At 47.0% G+C, this 14,701-nt stretch overlaps 1 protein-coding gene and 1 long non-coding RNA gene across 3 annotated transcripts in view; both read left to right on the top strand.

The window, feature by feature from the left end:
* Positions 1-14,701, top strand: part of LOC309392436 — a 198,426-nt gene that overhangs the window by 137,013 nt on the left and 46,712 nt on the right. The window lies entirely within an intron of this gene.
* Positions 1-14,701, top strand: part of CLCN2 (chloride voltage-gated channel 2) — a 144,199-nt gene that overhangs the window by 89,251 nt on the left and 40,247 nt on the right. For both annotated transcript variants that reach the window (XM_081953625.1, XM_081953624.1), the window contains exons 8-13: positions 1,485-1,610; positions 3,707-3,791; positions 3,916-4,017; positions 6,353-6,437; positions 7,813-7,968; positions 14,032-14,101. In XM_081953625.1, coding sequence (XP_081809751.1) covers positions 1,485-1,610; positions 3,707-3,791; positions 3,916-4,017; positions 6,353-6,437; positions 7,813-7,968; positions 14,032-14,101 — 624 coding nt within the window. The remainder of the gene's footprint in view (positions 1-1,484; positions 1,611-3,706; positions 3,792-3,915; positions 4,018-6,352; positions 6,438-7,812; positions 7,969-14,031; positions 14,102-14,701) is intronic.

Here is a 14,701-nt window from a genome sequence, read left to right as displayed (position 1 = left end):
TCAGAACCTGCTGAATACCACTACTTCTGATCCAGTCCATTCTGGCTAACTGTGTTTTTTCAAGGTGATACAGGTAGCCCTCAACTTACAACCATTCATTTAGTGACGGTTCAGAGTTACAATGGCGCTAAAAAGTGATTGATGACCGTTTTTCACACTTAACGACCGTTGCAGATCCCCACGGTCATGTGATCAAAATTCAGACGCTTGGCGGCTGGCTCATATTTATGACGGTTGCAGTGTCCTGGGGTCATGTGATCCCTTTTTGCGGCCTTCTGACAAGCAAAGTCAATGGGGAGGCCAGATTCAGTTTACAACCATGTTACTAACTTAACAACGGCAGGAATTTACTTAACAACGGTGGCAAGAAAGGTGGTAAAATGGGGCAAAACTCACTTAGCAACGGAAATGTGGGGGTCATAAGTCGAGGGCCACTTATGTATTGGAATGGAGGCTGCATTCTTGAAAAGTGAGGAAAGATAAACTTGAAAAGTGACGAAGAACACCAGTGGGATAGTTAATGTTTGTTAAGTTTCTTTGTTTGTTGGCAAAATGTATTGGCCATCCATCTTACCACAGGGTTAATGTTTGACCCACAGAATAAGAGACCTATGTCAGCGTTCCAAGTAATGTACCCATAGAAAGCAAAAGTCTGAGGCAGGAAGATTCCTCAAAGAACAATTTATTGGATACATCATATTGGTGAAAACCAACTCTGAAATTCCCGTGCCTTCCACCTAATTAAAAAGTAAACATTTCCCCTTTCCTCCAAGTCACTGGTCACATTGTCCAATCATGGGGCTGGCTGGTTTCTTGGTTACTTCGCTCCTCCTCTGGCCAGCCACCTGTGAGAATGTCCTTGGTTCCCAGTGGAAAACTTTATTGCTTTGGCTACAAATCCCATCTAGCTATTCCACCACCCCCACCCCCACCAGGGGTGGGATTCAACAATTTTAGCAACCCGTTCTCTGCCCAGTTGCTGGGTGGGCGTAGCCATGATAGGTATGGCCTACTCGGCCTCCTGCACCATGGCGAGGGGGATTTGCGCCCTCCCCAGGCTCTGGAGGCTTTCCCCCAGCCCCCGGGAGGGTAAAAACGGCCTACCCCAGGCTCCGGAGGCCCTCTGGAGGCCGGAAAGGGGCCTGTTTCTGGATTTCTGGAACTTCTGGGAGGCCCATTTTTTGCCCTCCCAGAGTCTCCACGCAGGCCCTGCACTTCCCTGGCATCCAAAATGGGCCACATGGAGACTCCTGAGAGGGGGAAGGAGGGGTGGTGGGGCCAGCCAGTCCTTGTAACTACCAGTTCGAACCTGTCCGAACCGGCTGTATCCCACCCCTGCCCCCCCTCCCTCTGTGGTGTGGCACCCTGAGGCCTCCAAACTGGCCTCAACCAGGTTCAGAGTTGACAACCTGTAAATAAATGGAACTGAATTGAGACGCCTTCAGCAATTTCCATTTTTTCCCTCTTCTTCTCTTCTCCATTAGGTGTCCTTTTCAGCATCGAAGTCACTTCCACGTTCTTTGCTGTCCGCAACTATTGGCGCGGCTTCTTCGCGGCCACCTTCAGCGCATTCATCTTCCGGGTCCTTGCGGTGTGGAATAAAGATGAAGGTACCATTGTGGTTTCTTCCTGCAAGACCTCAGGGATAGTATAGTATAGGCTTTATTGTCATTGTACATCACGTATACAACAAAAATGGTTTTAGTCCCACTGGTGCAATCCATGACAAAAAATTCATCAGGAGTGGATTAAGTAACAATCCAGGTGTAACCAGAATCTGGCCTGGGGGATATTGCCAAACCATTAAATAGAATCTTTTTTTTATTGGCCAAGTGTAATTGGACCTACAAGGAATGTGTCTCTCAGTGTATATACAAACAACGAAGTGATAAATCGTACGTCATAAGATAGGATCATAAATCATAACATAGAAACAACCAAGTGATAAATCGTTAAGTCATAAGATAGAATCATAAATCATCAGATAGAAACAACAAAGTGGTAAGTCCTAAGATAACCAACAGGAGAAGGTAATTGGAAAGATGAAAAAGATAATGGTAATACAGCCTTACTACATAGGTACATATCCTTAGGAATAAAAGAGTGCTCTGGGAATTTAGAGGTTTAGTGGAGTGATGGCATGGAGGAGAAATGTCTTTGTGTGTAGTTGTTTTGGTATGCAGGGCCCTATAGGGGCATCTTGAGGAGACCAATTTATGGTCTTATTAAAGACTATAAGGAGGAGAGCCATTTTCACCCTCCCCAGGCTTCAGGAAAGCCTCCAAGCGAACGGCGATGCCGGTGTGACAATCCATGCAGTTTCTGGCCGCGAGCAGCTGCAAGCGGCCTCAGAAATTGGGCAGTGGCACAACAGGTGTCAGGCAGTGGTGGGTTCTGGGCAGCAGGGACGTGCGGTCAGGGGAGGCAGGGGAGGCAGAGCCTCACCTCTCATCATGAAATAATATATAATATATAATAAATTATAATATATATTTCCTCCCATCCCTTTTACACGGTTCCCGCTAAGCTCCGGTAAGGAGAAGAGCTTTTGGGGAGTGAAGAGGAAGAGGAGGGAGGAGGAGGAGTGTGTGGGGGCGGTGCCAGCTGGGGAACCGGCGGAGGCAGGAGGGTTCTCGGAAGCGCCAATAACCTTCCTGCCTCCACTGTACTTTGCATGCTCCTCGCGACTGCAATAGACGTCCAGAAGTGGCAGGGGCTGTTGGGCTGGAAGCCCAAACCCCATTAGACACAAAAGCCGCTTCTGGACGTATATTGCAGTCGCGAGGAGCGCGCGAAGTCCAGCAGAGGCAGGAAGGTTCCCATTGTTCCCCAGTCGCTTTCATGGCTTCGTCATCAAGACGAAGTCCAGGAGCGCCGACAACATTTCTGCCTCCGTTGGGCTTCGTCTTGATGATATCGCCGCAGCTCCCGGGACGGATGGAGGTAGCCAGAGTGGCGCCGAGGCACTCCGGCAGGCGAGCGAACGAGGATCAGGCTGCCTGATCCTCCAGCGCTCCCTCGCTCGCTCTTTCGTCCGCCCAGACCGCCTCAGCGCCGCTCTGGAGGTCCGGCCGCGCCCAACCACTGCGGCGACGTCATCAAGACGAAGTGGCTTGGAGGCGAAGTGCTTTTCAGTGCTTTTCTGTGCATCTGGCGTTTAGGTAGATAGCTGGATGTCCTAAACGCCAGACGCTCAGAAAAGCACTGAAAAGCAGCTGCTGTTGGGGACTGCGGTGCGCAAGCCAGCGGAGCGCGCTCAGGAAGGCAGCTTCAGCCTCCAGCACACGTGGTCCCATTCCCCGCCTTCCTGATGACGTCACCATCCTCACCAGCCATAAACCTCACCGCACGTCACTGCCAGGCGGTATGGCCCAGTACAGGGGTACCGGGGGCAGCTGGGAGCAGCGGCCACTGTACCAGAATGCTGTTTTGATGGGCCCACCCGCCGGTCTGCATTTTTTACCTGTTTTTATGCCCAGCCGCGTCGCAGCGTACCACTGGTGTCAGGGCGTGGGGGGCCTGGCTCCTAAGATAAGCAGATAAGCCCTGGTGCTTATTTTGGGGCCCAAAGGAAAATAGGACCGGATCTTATTTTTGGGTAAACACGGTACCATCCCAAGCTACTAATATTCAAACACATTTCATCTCTTCGTCTGAATTGTGAGTCTTGTCATGTCTCACTCCAGCTGGTTCTCTTTCCCCTCAGAAACCATCACAGCTCTTTTCAAAACCCGCTTCCGTCTCGACTTCCCCTTCGATCTGCAGGAGCTGCCGGCTTTTGCAGTGATCGGGTGAGCCTCGCTCGCTTTTTGTGGGGGCTCCCCTGCCTCTGGATGTGGAAACCCCCCCCCCCCCACTCTTCCCAAATCAGCCTTCCTTCTCCTCTCCCCGCTAAGCCCTCTTTTCTTCATTTAGGATTGCCAGCGGCTTCGGGGGAGCCCTCTTTGTCTACTTCAATCGCAAGATTGTGCAATTCATGCGTAAACAAAAAACCATCAACCGCTTCCTGATGAAAAAGTAAGGCGTGCAAAGACCCAGGTTTGAAGTCCGCGGGTTTCACATTGAGGGAAGATGCCTGTGAAGGGAGGCATCACTTCCCATGTGTGGATGAGGGTCTGCTTTTATTAATATTTTTTTAAAAAATAAAGATATGTGATGCCTATTTTAGAACTAAAACTAGAGTTTCGTTCTGGTCCCCTCCCGAAAAGGGCAAGAAACTACCCTTTTTTTCAGAGTATAAGACGCTCCAAAGTATAAGACGCACCTAGCTTTTGGAGAGAAAAAGAAGAAGAAAAATTCTGCCTCTGCTTCTGCCTCCCAGCAATTTGCCTCCTTGCAGCAAACAGCAAAGAGCCTGTTCCAGTTTCAGCACAGCCAGATTAGCACAAGAAGCTGATTGTCAGGCCTCCCAAAGGGATTGCCATAGCGTATTGCCACCTCTCTATGCCCCATTATTTGGCCTCCACACTCCATTTTCCACCCATTCCAAGCAGCAGGAATCTGAATGGGCCGAAAACGGGGTGCGCAGAAGCCAAAAACGGGATGGGGAGGCCGAAAATGGGGCACGGAAGCGGCAATAGGCAATGGCAGTCCCTGCAGCCTGAAACAGCTGATGGTCAGTGAACCCGCAAATCTCACCTCCTGGCTGGCCCCGCCCTCCCCTCCCAGGAGTCTCCACATTGCCCTTTTGGGATGCCAGGTAAGTGCAGCGCCCGTGTGGAGGCTCTGGCTGGGCGAAAAACTGACCCCCCCGCCTCCCCGAAGTTCCAGAAGGCCAGAAATGCGACCTGTTTTTGGCTTCCAGGGGCCCTCCAGAGCCTGGGGAAACCGTTTTCACCCTTCCAGAGGCTCGAGAAAAGCTTCCGGAGCCTGGGGAGGGTGAAAACGCCCACCCACCCCACCATGGTGCAGGAGACCGACTAGGCCACACCACCATGGCCACGCCTACCCAGCAGCCGGGCAGAGAGCCCGTTGCTGAGATTTTTTTTCTTTCTTCCCTCTGCCATCTCTACTTCCCCTTCCTTTCTCCTCCTCCTCTCTCCTCTTTCCACTCCTCTCTCTCCTACCCTTCTCCGCACCTCTCCTTCCCTCTCTCCTATCCCCTCTCTTCCCCTCCTCTCCTCTCCTCTCCCCCCACCTTCCAATGTCTCCGCTCAGCTTACATGGTGTATTTCAGCATCTGAGCAAGCTCAGTTTAATTTTGACGGCGCTCATCGTTAAATTTGCAAGAATCACCTTTCATATTAATAATTTTACATACGTCATCCATTTAAGTGTATACTTATGTAACAATTCCATTATTATTCTCCCCAAACCTCCCCAAATGCATCTCTTTATGGACAAAGTGTGGACTGAGTTGGAACATCACTTCACATAGTTTACAGTCATATCTATATTTCAAACTATCGCCATGATAATGGTACACACTTGGGGGGAAGAAGGAGAAAACAGAAAAGAAAATATTCAATATATAAGTATATATCTAAGAGCAAGACATAAAGGGGGGGGGAAATATAGTTAGAATAGATTAGCGAAGGTAACAGAATAAGAAATGATATCAAATTATATTTGGGTTTGCGGAAATACCGTCCCAAGGAAACATAAATTGAGACCTGAAAGAGACACCAACAATAATAGAAAAGGAAGAGAGAGAGGAGAAGAGAAGGAAAGGAAGATAGGGGAAAGAAGAAAGTGGTAAGGAGAGGAGGATGGAAAGGAGAGGAAGAGAAGGAGAGAGGGTAGGGAGGGGAAGAGGAAAGGTAGGAGTAGGAGAAAGGGAAGGGAAGAAGGAAGGGGAAGGAGAGGAGGAAGGAAGGAAGTAGAGGAGGGAAGGAGGGAGAAAGGAAAGGGAAAATAAGCTGGTGTTACACCAGGAGGAAGGGATGGTAAATAAAGCAACTCCAACCATATATTATAACCTATTAAATGAAATAATAAATGTATAAAAATGATAAATGTAGAGAAGAACAACAATTATGTGAATGTAGACCTAAAATGGTATGTAAGACAATTAAAAAATATTTTAAAAAAATAATCTTACAGAGCTTAACATCAAACGCCCATAAATTTCTAGTCTCTTATTTTAACATCAATTAAGTCATGGGTGTCCAAACTTGGGAACTTTAAGACTTGTGGACTTCAACTCCCAGAATTCCCCAGCCAGCCATGCTGGCTGGGGAATTCTGGGAGTTGAAGTCCACAAGTCTTAAAGTTCCCAAGTTTGGACACCCATGAATTAAGTGTACACTCAGCACCTCCAGTGGGCACCGGGATTTGTGGGGGAAGAAGCAGGAAGCAAAGTTGTGATGCGGTTTCGTGTAACCTTGTGTTGTTGTTTTTGTGGTTTCGGTAGGCGTTTGCTGTTTCCTGCTCTTGTCACCTTCCTTATAGCAACGCTGACTTTCCCACCTGGTTTCGGGCAATTCATGGCAGGCCAGGTGAGTTTTGAATCCCATCCAATCTGGCTTCATGCAATTGCAGGTAGTCCTCGACTTCCGGCCAAACTTGAGGCTGATATTTCTGCCGTTAAGCGAAATAGTCGTTAAGCGAGTTTTGCCCCATTATGCGACCTTTCTTGCCACGCTTGTTAAGGGAATCACTGCAGTCCTTAAGTTAATAACACGATGGTTAAGTGAACCCGGCTTCCCCATTGATTTTACTTGTCAAAAGGTCGCAAAAGGGGAAAACGGTCATAAGTCCCCTTTTTCAGCTTCCGTCACTAAGTGAGCTGTTGTAAGTCAAGGACTGCCGGTGCTGTTCCTCTTCTCCTTAGTTTTCCCATGTTTTGCTTTTGGATGCTCCTGGGGAGAAGTGTAATGTTTGCCCTCAATTGGATACAGGTAATCCTCAACTCACGACCACAGTTGAGCCCAACATTTCTGTTGCTAAGCGAGACGTTTGTTAAGTGAGTTCTGCCGCGTTTTACGACCTTTCTTGCGGCGGCTGTTAAATTAATAACACGGTTGTTAAGTGAAACTGGCTTCCCCGTCGACTTTGCTTGTCACAAGGTCGTAAAAGGCGTGACCCCGGGACATTGCGACCGTCAATAAATGAGTCAGTTGTGCCAAGCATTTAGATTTTGATGACAGTCATAAATGCGAGAAACGGTCGTAACCCCCTTTCATCGGCGCCGTTGTGACTTTGAACAGTCGCTAAATGAAGTGTTGTAAGTCCGGCCTCCGTCCGTGAAACAGTGCCGGAATCTGGTAGAGCTCATCTTCCATTTTCCGGGGTGAGCATGCGCTTCGGCCAGCTGACCGTCGTGCGCACATGCACGCCAGTAACTGGAAGAGGAACGGGTGACGCCGGGCGTGCCAGGAGACATGTCCCGGTGTGTCACTTCGGGCAAGCGTGCCATAAATTCACCATTATGGATGTAGAGTTTTCTGCCTGAGCAGCGGGTTGGACTAGAAGACCTCCGAGGACCCTTCCAACTCTGTTACAGGTTGTCCTCGACTTACAACACTTCGTTTAGTGGCCGTTCGAAGTCACAACAGCGACGATGAAAGGGAGTTATGACCGTTTCTTGTACTTATGACTGCCAGCCGGGCAGCTTGTTGTTCAGACTACCGCAAAAAGGTTCGTCATGGCTGCCTTATACCTTTTAGACAAAGCTTTCCCAGTCTTTTCTTAAAAACCTCCAATGTTGGAGCACCCACATCTTCTGGAGGTAAGTGATTCCACCGTCTAACCTTCTGGGCATTGAAGCCAAGGTTCAGGCTGCTGGAATTGTATAGGGCCCAGGAGAAATCCACACAAAGCTTTCTGCAGTTATTGTGCCCCTAACCCCTTCTCCCTTTCACTCCCTTTCAGCTCACCCAGAAGGAAACCCTGGTTACCTTATTTGATAACCGCACGTGGGCCAAGCAGGGCTTGGCGGAAGAATTCGAGTTCGGTGGGGTTTCAGAAGCCTGGAAACACCCCCGTGCCAACGTCTTTGTCACCTTGGTGGTTTTCATCCTTATGAAGGTATGTCGTGACTTTGGACAACTCTCTCTCTCTCTCCCTGGGATGTCTCCCCCAAATGGCATCTGGGAATAGGAGCTTCTAATTTCCAAAATCTGCTGGTACTGTGGAGTTTCTTGATGCTCTCCAAGCTTGGTTGTTTTCTAGCAGGCGTTTTATTACCCAACTAGGTCACGTCATCAGTGCTAGAAGGGAGAAGGGGTTTGTTTTTTGTTTATATAGAGTAGCTTCCCTCTCAGTGTTGGCGGGAGGGCTGTTTTCTGATTTTTAGGTCCTTAACTAGGTTGTTGTTTACTGTTTGATTGTTTTTCTGAGTTGGTGGTTCCATGATTGAGATATTGTTAATGTCAGGGTTCCAAATAACATCCAAAATTAAATCAGAGTCCAAGTATTGCTCAAAGTTCCAATTTATCAAGAGAGCCATGTTGGCACATCTGGGAAAACCCGAATCTGAAAGCCTCCCAGTTTTCCCCACCCAGTTGAAAGTTCAAGATCTTACCCCCCACATCCACAAGTCCATCACATGGTCCAATCTCCCACTGCCATGCTGGCAGTTCCACCCATCCAGATCCAGTCAGGTGCAGAAGTGTAGAAAGAAAGGATGACCTTGGCTTTCTAGAAAGGAATTTTATTTTGACAACATCACATTCTACTCCTTACTATTCCTCTTCCCAATTCCCCACTAATGAAACAGCGTAGTATAATAGAATGTTAGTGTGGCAGGCCAAAGATCCCAAAAGGAACTAGCTGCAGGCCTGACAGTTTACTGATTGATCATTGTTTAGTATTGATCGTTTTTAAAAAATATTTCTTTATTTAGTTTGTCAAACGTGTACAAGATAACAGGTATAAGTATAAACATGGACATGAACAAAGGAAATGGGGACAGTAGGACAGGGACGATAGGCACGCTGGTGCGCTTATGCACACCCCCTTTACGGACTTCTTAGGAATGGGGTGAGGTCCACGGTAGACAGTTTAAGGTTGAAGCTGTGGGGGGACTGAGGATGTAATGGAATCAGGTAGAGCATTCCAGGCATTGACCACTCTGTTGCTGAAGTCGTCTTTCCTGCAATCGAGTTTGGAGCGGTTTACCTTGAGTTTGTATCTATTGTTTGCCCCTTGTATTATTGCAGTTGAAGCTGAAGAAGCTGTTGACAGGTAGGATGTTGTAGCAGACAATTTTATGTACTACGCTTAGGTCAGTGATAGTGATCACTGCTTATCTGGGCGTTAGTGTTGAACAAGGGAGCAATTGTCTAGAAGGAGATGCTTCAAACCTCTTTCTCCTGCCAAACTTCTGTAGAGATTCTCAGTCATTCAGGCCATGGTTGTTCCAAAGATGCTTTTTTTTTTTAGGAGGCAACTGGACTTTTTGGTTTTTTCTTCGGAAGACATTTCGCTTCTCATCCAAGAAGCTTCTTCAGCTCTTGACTGAATGGTGGGGAACGGAAGGATTGATATTCCATCCATTTATATTCCTTTATTTATATTCATTGATATTCCTACGTTCCTTCCTTTGACCAGCTGTCTGCAAGGAATACAAATCCTTCCATTCCCCACTATCCTGTCAGAGCTGAAGAAGCTTCTTGGATGAGAAGCAAAACGTCTTCCAAAGAAAAAACAATAAAGTCCAGCCACACCCCTTGTTTTTCCCCCCTGTCCCCTGTCCTAAATTTTGGCTGCAAATAGACTCTAACAAGAGTGCAGAGAAGAGCAACAAAGAGTATTAGGGGACTGGGGGCTAAAACATATGAAGAACGGTTGCAGGAAATGGGTAGGTCTAGTTTAATGAAAAGAAGGACCAGGGGAGACAGGATAGCAGTGTTCCAATATCTCAGGGGTTGCCACAAAGAAGAGGGAGTCAAGCTATTCTCCAAGGCACCTGAGGGTAGAACAAGAAGCAATGGGTGGAAACTAATCAAGGAGAGAAGCAATTTAGAACTGAGGAGAAATTTTCTGACAGTGAGAACAATTAATCAGTGGAACAGAAATTGCCTCCAGAAGTTGTGAATGCCCCAACACTGGAAGTCTTTAAGAAGAGATTGGACTACCATTTGTCTGAAATGGTACAGGATTTACTGCCTGAGCAGGGGGTTGGACTAGAAGACCTCCAAGGTCCCTTCCAACTGTTATTCTATTCCATTCCATTCCTATTCTATTCCTGTTCCTACTCTACTCTACTCTACTCACTCCTATTCCCATTCCGATTCCTATTCCCATTCCTATTCTATTCTATTCCTATTCTTATTCCTACTCTACTCTACTCTACCCTATTCCACTCCACTGCTATTTCTATTCTTCTATTCTATTCCTATTCTACTCTACTCTACTCTACTCTATTTCACTCCTATTCCACTCCTATCCCATTCCCATTCCCTATTCTATTCTATTCTATTCTATTCTATTATTCTATGCTAGGCTAGGCTAGGCTAGGCTATTCCATTCCACTCCACTCCACTCTACTCTATTCTTTCCTATTCCTATTCCTATTCTATTCCTATTCTATTCTGTTGGTTGCGTTTCCCATTCTAAGACCGCTTTGTTTTTAACCTTAAAAAAAAAACCCTTTTGCCTCCTTGCTTCCCGCCCAGCCTGTCTTCCACTTTTTCGGCAAATTGCAGCCCATCCAGGGAATGCAACGCTACCTTTTCCCCACTCCGAGCCCTGCTGGGGGGAGATCGGGTGGGCAAGCCTTTTGCATCCGCTTGCTTAGAAGGAATGGCGCGATCCAAACGGCTTTGCAGGGCAGCGCAGAAAAACAGCGGCAGCAAGAGAAACGGAGGGCCTTGGGGGCAGGGGATGATGGGTTGTAGTTGTAGTCCTGTGGGTCGCTTTGCAGACTATTAAGAGGCAGCTTAAAAGCCGCAGCGAAGAGCCGCTGAAGCGTCTACGGCCATACTACCCTGAACGCGCCCGATCCCGTCTGATCTCGGAAGCTAAGCAGGGTCAGGCCTGGTTAGTACTTGGATGGGAGACCGCCTGGGAATACCGGGTGCTGTAGGCTTTTGGCACCCCTTCTTTCCCCCCCTACTTCCCTTTTTGGCACCCCCATCTCCCCTGGCCTACAAGACCCCTCCCTCTCTCTTTCCCTCCTGCTCCGAGACCCTCACCCGGGGAACCAAGGCTCGACTTTGCTTGCAACTTGCAACCCAGTGCAGGGAATGCAGGGCTGCTTTTCTCCCAGCCAAGGAACCTTAGGGGACACTTGGCCTGAAGGGCAGCATGTAACAAGGAAGGGGAAGAAAAACAGCAGCAGCAGCAGTAAAAGAAGGGATACAGTTATGGGCTTGTTGGCAGGGGATGATGGTCCCAATAGTAGTTCTGCTCAAAGCTGTTGCGTAGGTTGGAGCCGAGAGGCAGCTTAAAAGCCGCAGCCAAGAGCAAATCAAGCGTCTACGGCCATACTACCCTGAACGCGCCCGATCCCGTCTGATCTCGGAAGCTAAGCAGGGTCAGGCCTGGTTAGTACTTGGATGGGAGACCGCCTGGGAATACCGGGTGCTGTAGGCTTTTTTACTTTTTTGGAACCCCTTCTTTTTCACTCTCCTCCCCTTTGGGCACCCCCATCTCTCCTATTGCCTCTCCCTCTTTTTTTTACTTATTAGTTTGTCACTCTTGTCCAAGATAACGGGAATAAAAATAAACATGAATAAGAATACAGAATTCCTCTCCAGCAAAGTCTTTCCTCTCCCACCGTCTTTCAAGGTAGCTCACAATTCCTGACCTTTACCAGGCTTGGAGAGTGGCCAGGCCCATATCTTTCAGATGCCGCAATACTTGGCAAGAATGCAGGAATGAACTAATTGTCTCCTGCAAACTCCACTCCCCTTTCGCTCCTCTTTTATTCCATATGGGAGGAGCCATTCACCATTCACCTGTGGCCTTACTCCCAACTCGACCCTTGTTCCTTAGCTGTTCCCTTCTCCTGGCAACTCTGCTCATGTGCACAGTGGGAACAGGCTCCAGCTGTTCTTCTGCCCCACTGATGTCTGACTCTGAAGGCAGCTGATAACTGGCGTACGGCCCTGGCCCCCTCTCTGCCTCTGATGCAGAATCCTCATCAGAGCCTTCCCCAGACTCCAGGACTGGCCCAGGTTCCTCCCCAACCTCCTAATCTGCTCCCAGCTCTGCTGGTGGGCCACAACACATCCCATTAGTCATGCAATCACAATTTGAATGCTTGTCAACGGATATTGTCATAATTATGACAGTTGCAGGGTCCCCGGGTTATGTGATTGCCTTTTGCGACCTTCTGACATGCAAAGTCAATGGGGAAGCCAGATTCACTTAACAACGGTATTGCTAACTTATCAACTGCAGTGATTCACTTAACAACTGTGGCCCAAAAGTCATAAAATGGGGCGAAACACACTGCTACGTGAGACCAAGTGCGTTTTGCCCCATTTTATGACTTTGTGGTCATAAGACAAGGACTACCTGCAGTTGGAAATTAATCCTCAAAGGGAAGGGGAGTTTGTTTTGCCTTTTCAACATCAGGCTAACTTTATAGATCTACTTTGGGGGGGGGGGGTGACAGAAAAAATATTTTTATGAGTAGCATATCAGCGTGGGGGAAAAAACTGGAACAAAAAGTTGTAATGATTGAAGTGGCATAAAATGATTGCAGAAGGCAGGGAAGCATCTGGAGGGAGGGAAGGAAGGAGACGGATAAATTAAAATTAACGTCTCAGTCAGATTAGATCGTTGGAAGACAAATAGAACGAGGGAGTAAAGTCAAGAGCGCTTCAGTTAATCCTAGATACGAGAGGTGGATTAACAAGGCCTCTTCAATTGCCACATTAAGATAAATGATGACAAAGACTGAGACGGATATCTTTATCGAATTTGGATGGATTTTGCAGTTTATCTCCATCGCAATAGACTATAACCGTGATGGCAAACTCTGTTTAGTCCTCTCTGCTGGCCGTCGCGGGCCAGGTCTCCGTGGCGTTTCTTTCGTGAGCTTCTGTTTCTCCGCAAATGACGAAACAAAAGCTCACAAAAGAAAAAGATGTTACTTTCTTGCCGCACTGCCGGTGTTGGGATATGCTGCGCATGCATGCATCTCTACCCATGCACACGTTCGTGCATTTTTGTGCATGCACACACACATGTCGGTGCATGTGCATGTCGGCACATGCATGCATTTGTGCGCATTATGCACGCGCACGCACCTTTCAGTTTGGGCATGCGCACACCTGCCGTTTGGGCACTCGGTGTCCAAAAGGTTCGCCATTTCTGGACTATAATATGATACTAGAATGCCTTACATATTCGATAAATCTGTACATGTACATTACCTATTTACATTAGTCTATTTTTTTGGTTTTTATATCTGTATCATCATCAAATAAACAGAACAACGTAAATGTTAATGAACAAATCACTGAAATGTATCTTGCTTTGGTTATTTGATCATGTTTGCTAATCATAATTCAGTCAATACTAGTTCCAGGAGTAGTCCAGTGGACAAAAAGAAAAGAAAAATCTAGATTAGTTCAGTTCCTTTTAAGCTGGAAATGACGGTTCCAACTAGTTGCTTTTTCGGTCCCCAGTTCGAGTTCCTTTTGTTTTTCTTTTTTAAACATTTTTTTTTTGACTCAAACATCATCTTCCATTAAACAGAGTGTCATCTGGGTGCAAATATTTTGTGCAAATATTTTATACAATAATAATTACAAGCATGCCCCAACACTGGAAGTCTTTAAGAAGATGTTGGATAGCCATTTGTCTGAAAACGGTATAGGGTTTCCTGCCTAGGCAGAAGGTTGGACTAGAAGACCTCCAAGGTCCCTTCCAACTCTGCTATTATATTGTAACTGCAATGGTCAATTCGTTACGTGCGAAGACCAGTTGGAGGTCAATTTTTCCCAGTGCTTGTCGTAACTTCAAACAGTCGCTGAATGAACGGTCATAAGTCAAGGACTACCAGGGCAACCAACAGGACTACTGGCTGGAGGCAATGGGGATTGTAAGCTAAACATCCTGAAAGACCCCCAAACCAAGGAAGACAACGAAGACAACCTTCTGCTAATCAACATTTCTCTTTCTGTCTCCCTTCAGTTCTGGATGTCGGCTTTGGCGACCACCATCCCTGTGCCTTGCGGGGCCTTCATGCCCGTCTTTGTCATTGGTAAGTTCAGCAGCCCCTGCGCCTGCCCTCCCTCTTCCTTTCATGCCCAATTTGGAGCTGCTGCTTTTCTTCATATTCGCCTGTATTTGAACCCTTCCTTTCCCAGGCAAATACAAATAGTCCTAGTGGAAATGAGTGGAATGGAATAGAATAGGATAGAATGGAATGGAATAGAATAGAATAAATAGAGAATGGAATGGAGTGGAGTGGTGGAGTGGAATGGAATAGAATAGAGAAAATGAGTGGGATAGGATAGGATAGGATAGGATAGGATAGGATAGGATAGGATAGGATAGGATAGGATAGAGAAAATGAGTGGAATGGAATAGAATAGAATAGAATAGAATAGAATAGAATAGAAGAATAGAGAAAATAAGTGGAATGGGATAGGAATGGAATAGAATGGAATGGAATAGAATAGGATGGAATGGAATGGAATGGAATGGAATGGAATGGAATGGAATAGAATATAATAAATAGAGAATGGAATGGAGTAGAGTGGTGGAGTGGAATGGAATAGAATAGAATAGAGAAAATGAGTGGAATGGAATGGAGTAGAATAGGAAAGGATAGACTGTTATTATGTTATTGAAAGTGGTT

This window comes from Natrix helvetica (assembly GCF_964273705.1).
Source record: "Natrix helvetica genome assembly, chromosome: 5".
NCBI classification, from domain to species: Eukaryota; Metazoa; Chordata; class Lepidosauria; order Squamata; family Natricidae; genus Natrix; species Natrix helvetica.
The sequence above is the reverse complement of the archived record's forward strand: the minus strand, read 5'-3'. Positions and strand labels throughout refer to the sequence as shown.